This window comes from Coturnix japonica, chromosome 22, assembly GCF_054131305.1.
Source record: "Coturnix japonica strain WE chromosome 22, WE-NBRP24, whole genome shotgun sequence".
Taxonomy (NCBI): Eukaryota; Metazoa; Chordata; class Aves; order Galliformes; family Phasianidae; genus Coturnix; species Coturnix japonica.
The window spans coordinates 10,197,643-10,208,160 of record NC_140684.1 but is presented as its reverse complement, the minus strand read 5'-3'; the positions used below and the strand labels follow the sequence as shown (position 1 = coordinate 10,208,160).

At 55.8% G+C, this 10,518-nt stretch overlaps 2 protein-coding genes across 3 annotated transcripts; both read left to right on the top strand.

The window, feature by feature from the left end:
- The first annotated feature begins 3,945 nt into the window (after positions 1-3,945).
- On the top strand, positions 3,946-4,975 carry LOC107322695 (C-C motif chemokine 4 homolog). The gene is made up of 3 exons (XM_015881000.3): positions 3,946-4,157; positions 4,440-4,554; positions 4,627-4,975. The coding sequence occupies exons 1-3, from the start codon at positions 4,085-4,087 to the stop codon at positions 4,724-4,726; spliced, it is 288 nt and encodes a 95-aa protein (XP_015736486.2). The 5' UTR covers positions 3,946-4,084; the 3' UTR covers positions 4,727-4,975.
- A 242-nt stretch (positions 4,976-5,217) lies between these two features.
- LOC107322694 (E3 ubiquitin-protein ligase TRIM58-like) lies at positions 5,218-10,518 on the top strand. 2 transcript variants are annotated; one of them, XM_015880999.3, is made up of 6 exons: positions 5,218-5,722; positions 6,216-6,311; positions 7,809-8,039; positions 8,161-8,183; positions 8,694-8,806; positions 9,566-10,518. In XM_015880999.3, exons 1-6 carry the CDS (start codon positions 5,285-5,287, stop codon positions 10,132-10,134), a joined length of 1,470 nt encoding a protein of 489 aa, XP_015736485.2. In that variant the 5' UTR covers positions 5,218-5,284; the 3' UTR covers positions 10,135-10,518. The 2 variants fall into 2 exon arrangements, 1 of the variants encoding a protein (XP_015736485.2); XR_014936597.1 differs by lacking the exon at positions 8,161-8,183.

The following is a 10,518-nucleotide window of genomic DNA, read 5'->3' as shown; positions in this document are numbered from 1 at the left end:
CGCCGCCGGCAGCACGGCGCGCCATTGGCCCCTCGAGCTGCCACTCACGGCGCGGCCCGCCCCGCCCCTTTGCTCTCATTGGCTGCTGCTCACGCCGCTCAGAACGAGCCCTCCGCACGGCCGGGCTGGAGTCGTGCGGGAGGACAGCTCACGTGACCGTCTCCGGGCTCGCTGATTGGTCCGCAGGCCGCTCGGCATCAGATCCCGCCCCAACAGAGGAGCCACGCCTCCAGCGGCAGCCAACCCCGGGCCCCGCCCTGCCCCGTGGTCCCGCCCCCACGCAAACTCTCAGCGATGATTGGTCGCGGCGCCTGCCACTCATACGCGTCCGCGCGTGGCGGCGATAGAGCGTGGCGCCCCCTGGCGGCGGGGCTGAGAACGGGCACGGGGCAGCGCGGGGCTGGGGGCGGCGGGACGGGGACGGGAGCGGCACCGGGGGGGGATGATGTGTCAGCTGTGACACACACACAGCTCTGTGCTGCTCGGGTTCCAGCTGCTGGGAATGGCAGCACCGAGCAGCACCGAGCACTACTGAGCAGCACGGCCACGTCCCCGCCCGTCTCCATGTCCATCTGCCGCCGCTCTAATGCACCGTCTGGAATCCTGCCTCCTCCCTGGGCCGCTCCCCACGGAGCTTTAGTGGGTCCCATTCAGCCAACACCGCAGTCCGGTGATTAATAATGGAGCACATGGAGTCAGCGCCGGATGGAGACGGAGGGACGGGTGACCACAAAGGGAAGGGGAAGGTCGGTGAGCTGGGTGTTGTGCCTGCTGGGAGCACCCAGCTCTGAGCAGATGCTCCTTCCTCCAGCCCAGCTCCAGGAGGCAAAGGACAAACAGAACCTGTCCTGGGCTCTGTGAGCACAGATACTGCTCAGCTTCATCTTGACCCAAAGGATCCGCGAGCCACAGGACACGGGGAATAGCGGGAGAGACTCAGAAGGGATGTCAGGGACTGTGAGCCCTGAGCAGAGGACGCTCTGTTCCCAGGGCTGGGAGCTGCAGGATCCCTGTCCAGCTGCCATCCACAGAACTGGGAGAGCCCCGGGGTGCTGCTGCCACGCTCCTCACCCCCCCATGGCCTGGCCCAGGCTCAGCGGGAGCACAGATTGCCCCTTGTTTCAGGAAGAAAATAGAGGCACAGAGAGCACCACAGTCCCTCCTCTGTTATCCAGCTGGCTGGGCTGGAGCAGGCGGGCACGGGGCTCTGTGCAAAGATCCTGCTCTTTTAGCCCTGGAGGTGAGCCCTCAAACTGCCACCCACACCAAGACATAGAGCCCTGAGCTTCTCGAAGCAGAGCCAGCCCTGGTGGGCACATCTGGAGGGCAGTGGTTGTGCCAGGCCACCCACACCTGTGATAATGGCACCACAATACAAACCTGGTGATGAGGCTGATGTACAAATATGGGACAAAAATGTTTTCTGAGACCAAGTGCCCACGTGGTATGAGGTGAGGACCAGGTCTTGCTTGCAGGGCGGTGGCTCAGACTCAGCAGGAGAGTCTTTGGCAAAGCAAAAGGCACGTGGAAGCCTCTAGGGCAGCTGGAGACGGCAATGAGGCTTAATTATCTTCAGATCCCATTTTTTGGTGCTTTAGGCAATATGGCTGCTGCTGAGTCACTGTCAGTTAAACCATCACAGAGCCAATGTAGGAAGCAGCCCTGGGCTGCTACATGGGTCAGTGGGCAGGGAGGGGAAGCCATGGTTGTCTGTATTGGTGGTAACCATACAGGTGTTAAGAATGGCAACTACAAGAATGATAGTAGAAGTACAGAAGGTATAAGGAAAAAGGGGAACTCACCAGTGATGACGCTGGGAGCTGAGGTGATCTTCACTAGCAAGCAATCTCCAAGAGATGCTGCCTCAGTGAGGGTCAGCCCTTAAATGAGGTCTCAGAGGAGGTGGAGTCGAGCTCCAGCCCTCCCGGGAGCACAGCTCCATGACTCTCACCTGTGCTCCCGCAGCTGACCCCACACTTGCCTCAGCTGATTAATCAGAGGTTCAGGCTGTGATTGCCAATCTCCCATACAGTTGTCGCTCAGCAGGACTGACACTGCCCAAGCACACAGGGAGCGAAGGAGCCTGAGGGCACCCTGTGCTCCGTACCTTCGTTCTGGGTGAGCTCCCCTACCCGACCAGGTTCTGTAAGGATGGATGCAAACCCGAGCATCACCAGGTGTGTTCTCTGCACTAAAGCCTCAGCAGCTGCCTTCCCTTTTCAAGGAGTCCAAACGCAAATGGCCTGAAGCTGCATCTCCGGGCCAGGACTTTGCTGGGCTGGCTGCCCAGGTGAGGATCCCGCAGGGCCTGGAGGTGAGCAGTGCTTGCCATCTGCTGGACAGCTTCTCCACTGCAGCCCAGCAGCTGCAGCCCAGCAGCGATGCCTCCAGATGTGGGTGCTGCAGATCTCCTGAAGAGGAAGGCAGCTCTCGGTGCTGACAGCCCTGAATGCTCACAGCCTCCTGACATTCTCATTTACACGTTTTCTTGAGCCTGTCACTTTGAAATCCATGCCCTGGCTCAGACACATGGAAATTCCCTTGTGATCCCCACGTCCCTCAGCAAGATCTCATCAGAGATCTCATCTGAGATCTTGCTTGTCTTTCTCAGGGCTGTAGCACCCTGCAGCCACTGGTTGCCCTGATCCTTCTGTTTCCAGCTGATCTGCTCCCAGTATGAACCTGATGGGGCAGCTCCCGGGGCACTGTGATAACGTGACCCTTGGTGAAACTCCAGAGGTGAGTCAGGGTGGTGGAGCAGGATCCCTTGGGGCTAAGACAAGGCTTCCTCCTGAGTCCCGAAGCTGTTCTTGTAGTGAGTCCAAAGACACCATGTGTGGTTTCTATTGAAAGCTGAAACACGCCATACGGCAGAGGTTTTACAGACTCCATAAATAGCTGCTGTTTAGGATGTATGGTATGGGGGAGGCTTTAGAAATCAAAATATTTAGAGATTTGCATTATTTGTCTTGGCAAGAAGGAGCAACCAAGAATGAAATACAAAATCATCCTTCAAGGGAGGAATGGAGTTGGGGAAAACAGTGAAATGTGGGAACAACAGAGGTGTCAAAACCTCCAAGAATTCCCTCTGCAATGAATGAGAGCAAGAAACAGAGCCCAGTAAATCTGAAAGCAGCAAGAATTCATTCAGAATGCTGAGGCTCACGTGTATTTCTGATAGAAAATACTGCTTTTCTTAAAGAATCGTGACATTTCCATCAACGGCACATTTGAATATTGCAGGAACATCCAGAACACTCAGCTAAAAGCAGCTCCAGGCTGGGCTGTGTCATTATGAGCTGCATGAGTGAGGATGGCTCCAGCTCATCCTCCAGCCTGTTCTCCTCCTCTCTGTTTTATTCTGGTCCCCATGTGGAGCTGTGTAACAGGAGCACTAAGATTGGCCCAAATGGGAACATGTGCAGATGCTGGGTGTGAAAGCACTGGTGGAAATTATGGGATCAGGGCTATTGGAGTGGAACGTAGGTCAGCAGGTTATCGTGACTCCAGAGCGTCATGGTTTTCTCATCATCATCATCATCTCATCTCATCTCATCTCATCTCATCTCATCTCATCTCATCTCATCTCACCACGTGGTTTCCCAACCTGCCACTTGGTCAAATCTGTCTCCAATCCAGTTTTTGGCACCCCCAGCCTCAATCTGCTGCCTGCTCCATGTGACTTCTAGGCAAAATCTCATGAAACACTACTTCTATGTTTTCTACTTCTAGGTTTTGGTCTGAGGAAAGAAAAGAAGAGTTGGTCATATCCTGTTCCCTCTTATTTCAGAGTATCTTGTCATGGTGCCATCACTTGCCACATCCGGACACTACAGCCTGTCGGGGCCCTGGGTTCTTCTAGGTACAGGATGGTGTAGGACTCCACGCTCTTTACACAGAATTTCATGACACAGCACTTCTTCCATTGTGTCATGCTGTCTTTGTGCAGCATTTTGTCGTGCTTCCGGCCTTGTGCACCTTTATAAAGTGAACTGAACCCAGGGATCCCACATCGGGCCCAGCAAAGGACCCTTTGCAGCACTATAGCACTGTCGCCTACAGTGAATCTCCACCGAACGGGAGCATGAAGTCCTCCACAGCTGCCATTGCTGTCCTCACTGTGGCTGCCCTCTGTTTCCAGGTCTCCTCAACTACACGTGAGTCCAAGCTCTCCACTCTGCAGGAACTCTCTGCTTGCTCTTTCTGCTGTACAAGTCCCAGTGATTCTTGGTGGCTCTCTCTTCTGAGCGTCTGCTGTAAGGAAGGAGAGGCACATCGTGCTGCTCTTTGCCTTCCTGAGGGAAGAGTGATGGTGGTGGGAGACTGTGGTGGGAGCAGCACTTCCTTTGGTGTGGCCATTCTGGTTCTGCAGGACTGCTTCTCCCTGCTGGCTCTGTTCCTGGTCTGGCTTTAATCAGAAAACCTTTCTTCTCTCCCAGTAGCTGTCGGGTCCTTTGGACGCTGCTGCTACCAATTCCTAAACAAAGCCCTTCCCCGGAACAAGGTGATGATGTATGAGTACACAGGAAGCAAGTGCCCCTACCACGGCGTGATGTGAGTATTTCTGCCCAGACCCCAGGGCAGGGTCCCTTCTTCTCCACCTCTTATCTGTGTTTCCTTCTGCAGATTCACCACGTTTGAGGGGAAGATGTGCTGTGCCAGGCCAGAAGAGCAGTGGGTTCAGGATATCCTGAATGTGGGGAAGCACAAGGATGGCATCAAGTGAGCTGAGCTCTGATCCCTTCCAGCATCACCGCAGACCTCGCATGGGCAGCTCCCATCACAGCCCCGTCAGCTCCTTGCCCGTGCATTGTGCAGACTGTTTGCTATTCTACATACCTTATTTATTTACCTATTTAAGTGTGAATGCTGAAGCATTTGGATTTATTTGACTTCTTAGGGGCAAACGTTTCTCTGTAATTCATCCTGGTCGTCTTTCTGTCGGTTTTGTGCCATAAAAACAAAGTCCAGCTGCCTTTAGTCCCGCTGTGTCTCTGTCAGGCAGGGCCGGGCCCTGCAGGCCGCCCCTGACCCCATTGCGGACCCGGGGCTGCCCCAGCACGGCCACCGGGAGCCGCGTCTCGTCCGTCCGGGGCGGCCCACGCTGCGGGTCGGGCCCATCGGTCCCGTTTTCCCTTCGCTTCCACTTTCACCCCCCGGGCAGGGCCGGGCATTGCCGGGCAGCGCAGCCCTCAGGGCCGCCCCACTCGGTGCCACGCTCCGCCCACGGCCGCTGTCCCGGCCGGGTGTCCCGGTGCAAGGCCCCGCGCGGCCCGCACGCAGCATGGCGCTGTGCGAAGCGCTGGAGCGGCTGGACGAGGAGGCGGTGTGCTCCATCTGCCTGGAGTACATGAGCGAGCCCGTCAGCATCGACTGCGGCCACAACTTCTGCCGCGGCTGCATCGCGCAGCACTGCCAGGACAAGGCCCCGAGGAACGACGCGCCCTTCTCGTGCCCGCAGTGCCGCGCTCCGTGTCGCCGCAGCGGCCTGAGGCCCAACCGGCAGCTGGCCAACATCGTGGACAGCATCCGGCAGCTGGGGCTGCGGGCCGGGGGGGCGGCGGAGCTGGGGGAGGGGGCCCCGCTTTGCCCCCTGCACCACGAGCGGCTCAAGCTGTTCTGCGAGCAGGACGAGCAGCTCATGTGCGTGGTGTGCAGGGAGGCGCAGCAGCACCGCGCACACACCGCGTACCCCATCGAGGAGGCCGTGCAGCTGTACCAGGTATGGGCACCCTCTGAACGGCCCCGGGTACCGCTGCGGGCACGGGGACGGTGGCAAAGCCACTTTGCTGCGGGTGCCGGGGCTGAGGACGGCTTTGCTGCCTCCTAATGCAGGGGGCACCGTGCCCCCATCAGCCATGGGACAGCCTGCCCTGCAAACAGTTGGGGCAGTGCAGTGTGGAGCTGCTGGCACCCAAACACCGTGTCCGAGCATTGTGGGGGTACCCAAAGGCCGTGTCCCAGCACTGTGGGACTCAGTCCTTGCTCTCTGAACTGAAATGATGAGGAAAATACAGAAAAACACGAGCAGCATGGAGGGGTTAATGCTGTGAGCAGAGTGAAGAGCACAGCTGCTGGGCATGGCTGCCAGAGATGGCACTGCCTGGCACAGGGCCGTGTCCCCCCGCTGTCCGCTGGCACCAGCAGCTGTTTGCTCAGGGACCAGGCAGAGCACACACAGTGGGCAGAGCCAACCTCATTTCTGCTGTTTTCAGGTCAAACTCCAGAAATCGCTGGAGCAGCTTTCCAAGGAAGTGGAGGATATGAAGAAGCGTGAGTCAGAGGCGAAGGCGAAAACCCAGGAGTGCAAGGCAGGTGCTCGGTTTACTTGTGAAAGAATGAGCTTACATAATGTCAGGGATTTAAAACATCTGGAATGGTCTGGGGCTCTGAGTTCAGAATCGCCCTCAGATGGGACGTGTCCCATGTCCTGCTGATGTAGGGAAGACTCACATCTACCAGGGATCCTGACCCACCACAGCTGCCAGAGCACGGTGCTGGAAACCAGCATCATTGAGTGTGGAAACCGCAGTGAGTGCAGACCTGAACAAGTTAAAAAGCCCATCAGTGCCTGGGGAAAAAAACCAGCATGCCAGCTCCAAGGAAATGGTGGGGGCTCGTGTGCCAGTTCAACGAATAGATTCTTTCTATTTGCGTTTCACTTGAGTCGAAAGCAGGTGTGAGACACACAATGAGCTCTGCTCCACAGCAATAGAACTGAAATTGCTTTCGTTACAAAACTAAAAGTGAATTACTGCTCCTCTGCTTTACCCCAGGCGGCCCCAGGGGGCAGAACAGCAAAACAGAGGCAGTTTAGGTCTAGAAAAAAACGTAACTGCAGAAAAGGAAGTGAAACTTCTGGCTGGAGCTTTCCCCTGCTGACCTGATAATTAATCAGCTTTGGCAGGGAAAGCAGTTTTCTCAGTGCTCTCCCAGTTATCTGTGTGGGCTGTCACTACTGATGGAGGTTGGGGGTGTTGCTGTGCGCCCACCATCCCCCTCAGGCGCTGCGTTGTGACAGAGCTGTGTCCCATCCCCGCCTGCCTGAGTCAGGGCTGTGTGATCACAGCTGGGCGGCCCCGGCCTCTGTCCTGCTCAATTAAAAGGAAAAAATGTCCCCAGCGAGTGCTGGGCTGCAGTTCTGGCTTATCAAGAGTACGTGAGTCAGATCCAAGAAATCATGTGCTTAGAAGGAGAGGAAATGCACTTTGATTTCCACTCATTTACCTTCTGGGCTTTGAGGCTTCCTGGGCTTGGTTAACCCCAGCATGTTTTTCTGGAGTTGGTTAACTTTCATGCTTTAGGTTTTGAGCCAGATGCCAAATATTAAATCTTGGCAAAAAGTTTCTCAAGCCCTGAGACCTCCACCTGTCACTGCTCCTCTCACCTCTGTGTTCAGCGATAGCTCTCAGCAACCCAGGGAGTCCTGCCTGGCTTCTTCCAGCCCCTGCCCACCCCCACCCCTGGGTGCTGTCACATTTACACAGGTTTGTCAATGCAGAGCTCAGCCTGAGTCTGGCATGCAGTGAGTTGCACCACTCCTGATCAAATAGACCCCTGTGCTGCATTGAGACATCCGTGGGCATCAGAGGACCAGAACTGGTCATAACTGTTGGAAAAGAGAGGATGCCAAGTGGGAACTGTGGCTAGATCAAAGCACAGCATTTATCCTTTGGCTCTTCTTTTAAATAAACACACTTAGACAAAAATGCAGCAGTTTCCTGCATGCCAGGCATAGCGCTGGGCTCTGACTCAGCTCCCTGACTAACGCTGCCTCCCTTCACTCTGTGCATCTTTCCTGTCACAAGGAGAAAGTGAAGAGAAAGCGGGAGACGATTGTGTGTGAGTTTGGGAAGCTGCATCAGCTGCTGGCTGATGAGGAGAAGCTGCTGCTTCAGAAGCTGGAGGAGGAGGAGACACAGATTCTGGTGATGATCTCTGAAAACATGGCCAGGGTGACAGAGCAGAAGTGTTTGCTGGCTGAGCTGATCCTGGAGATAAAAGAGAAGATGCAGCAGCCATCGGAGGGGCTGCTCAAGGTCAGGCTTTACCACTAGCCCTCTCAGCTGTCCCCAGCTTCAGCCCCAAGGCCTCTGCTGTGTGGTCAGGTGGCCGGGGCCAGGCTGGAGTGACATACCCAGAATGGCTTCTCTCTTCTAGGACATGAAATGCATCCTGAGCAGGTGGGTACCTGTGCTCCTTCCTCTTACTGTCCCAGCTGCCTTCAGGCTCTCAGTGTCTCTGTCTCCCAGCACAGAGTTCCATTTGCCCTCTAGAGACAGAGTCCCCTGAGGCTGACAAGGCTGGGGTCTGAAAGCTGAGTGGCTGCAGAACCCTCATCTTCGAGGACCTCAGTGCTGAGGTCTTGTCTGGCCCTGTGGGGTGAGATGTGTCCCCTCCTAAGGGCCATGTTGCCAGGTTGGCCCGTCTCCGTCTCCCAGGCACTTCTGCTTGGCAGTGGCTCTGTGCCTCCCTGAGATCCATTTTTTATGCACCAGTTCACTCTGGAACAAAGGTCCCATCGCACTTGCTACCAAGTAGTCATCCCTTGTGCTTTATCATGGCTGAGGAGTTCAAGGGAGGGAATGCATCTGTGCAGCCAGGTGAAAGGCATCAGAAAACCCCATGATGCAGCAGGAGATTTGTTGTGCAGTGGGCGCCGAGTATGGTCCCCAGTATTGCTCTTCTTTCAGGTGTGAAATGATGAAGTTTCAGGCCCCCAAACCTGTGTCTGTGAACTTGAAGGAGGACTACAGCATCCCAGAGCGCTGCATGGGTATGAGACACATGCTGAGGAAGTTCAAAGGTGAGGACCTGCTTCCAGCTCCCTGCACGGGTGGTCATGGTCCCCCTACCCTGGGGCATGGGGAAGTGTTGAGTGTGTCCTTGACATGTGTGTGGGCTGCAGGCTGGGGTGGGATCCTGGCTGTCGCCTTTGTCCCCAGCAGCCTCTGTGGAAGATTGCATTTACACAGGGGAGACTGTGCCACCAGTGCTGCTCTGCTGCTGTTTGTTGCAGAGCTGCAGGTTTTGTTTTTGTGTCAGCCACCCCCAAACTGGCTGTGTCAGAGTCCGTCCAGGTTTGGGCTCCTCTCCAATGACATGACTTCAGAGCAGACCCCATTTCAGACCAGACTTTTTTGTTAGCACCGGCGCTGTGGGCTTTTTTTCCTCTAACACTACATTGGAGTTGGAGTTTTCTTCCTGGATTTTGGATGACATTCCCAATGCATACAGGTGCGTTCAGGCTGGTTCCAATGGTTGGCAGAGCTTCCTCCTTCTGGTCTCGGGTTGGAAGGACATTGCTCACAAACTCTTGTTTTCAACATGACTTATTAAGTTATACCCTGAATGCCAGGCTGCCCTGGTTGTTCCCATTCTGCAGCCACATGCCAACTGCTTTGACATGCTCAACAGCTGAAACGATGTTTATGAATCACACTTCTCCACACCAACAGCACCAAGTGATGCACAAGGCGTAAGGCAGTTACACATAGCTGGCAGCAAGGGCTGGGTCTGCAGCACTGACAAAGCCCATTGATCCTCCTCCCTTCTCTCCCACCAGTGGATGTGACTCTGGACCCTGAGACGGCGCACTTGGAGCTCGTTGTGTCTGAGGACCGCAAGAGCGTGCGGCGCGGGGGCAGGAAGCTCTTCCTGCTGTTATTTGACAACCCCAAGAGGTTCAGCTGTGCTCCGGTGGTGCTGGGGCTGCAGGCCTTCTTCTCGGGCCGCAGCTACTGGGAGGTGCAGGTGGGAGACAAGCCGGAGTGGGGCCTGGGGCTGTGCAGGGAGGCTGCCTGCCGGAAAGGCAATATCGTCTTCTCCCCTCAAAATGGCTACTGGGTGCTGCGCCTGCAGAACGGTGGCTACGAGGCCCTTACCTGCCCCGTCTCCTGCCTGACCCCCAGCGTCAGGCCCCGGTGCATTGGTATCTTCCTGGACTACGAGGCAGGAGAAATCTCCTTCTACAATGTGTCCAACCGCTCCCACCTCTACACCTTCACCGACAAGTTCTCAGGAAAACTCCGGCCTTTCTTCTACCTGGGCTCCCTTATGGGGGGAAAAAATGCGGAGCCCTTGGTGATCTCCTGGATGAGGGACACGCAGAGGAGCAGCTGTGTTGTCCTGTGACAGGGACAGGCGGAGCTGTGGGGGCACAACAGGCTGCTCGGGTGAGCAGGAGGTGATGGCTGGCAGTTGCTATGTGCATAGCATGGGGTGTGGACCCAGCCAGGACCATGCTGGGGTTGTAGCACCCGTTGTCCACTGGTGCCTTATTGCTCATCCACAGGCTTCTGCTGGGGGGCGGCTCACAGCCTGCTGCATCGTGATGCTTTGGATATGAACTGTACTGACATGAGGCAATAAAGGGATGATCTGGGGAGCCCTTAGCAGGTTGCAGTGCATTTCTGTGGTGCTGCCCAGCAGCTACGCCCTGTGCTGTGGGACAAAAATAATTAACCTTCTTTATTTAGTGACTGATTCAATGAGAATAAAGTGAGATTTGATAAGGAA

What these genes read in the sequence shown, in the direction of transcription:
- LOC107322695 (XM_015881000.3), top strand. Translation starts at nt 4,085, where the DNA reads ATGAAGTCCTCCACAGCTGCCATTGCTGTCCTCACTGTGGCTGCCCTC. An exon ending in CCAGGTCTCCTCAACTACAC is followed by an intron (nt 4,158 to 4,439) that starts GTGAGTCCAAGC and finishes CTTCTCTCCCAG; the next exon opens with TAGCTGTCGGGTCCTTTGGA. An exon ending in TGCCCCTACCACGGCGTGAT is followed by an intron (nt 4,555 to 4,626) that starts GTGAGTATTTCT and finishes TTCCTTCTGCAG; the next exon opens with ATTCACCACGTTTGAGGGGA.
- LOC107322694 (XM_015880999.3), top strand. Translation starts at nt 5,285, where the DNA reads ATGGCGCTGTGCGAAGCGCTGGAGCGGCTGGACGAGGAGGCGGTGTGC. An exon ending in CATCGGAGGGGCTGCTCAAG is followed by an intron (nt 8,040 to 8,160) that starts GTCAGGCTTTAC and finishes TCTCTCTTCTAG; the next exon opens with GACATGAAATGCATCCTGAG. An exon ending in CATGCTGAGGAAGTTCAAAG is followed by an intron (nt 8,807 to 9,565) that starts GTGAGGACCTGC and finishes CTCTCCCACCAG; the next exon opens with TGGATGTGACTCTGGACCCT.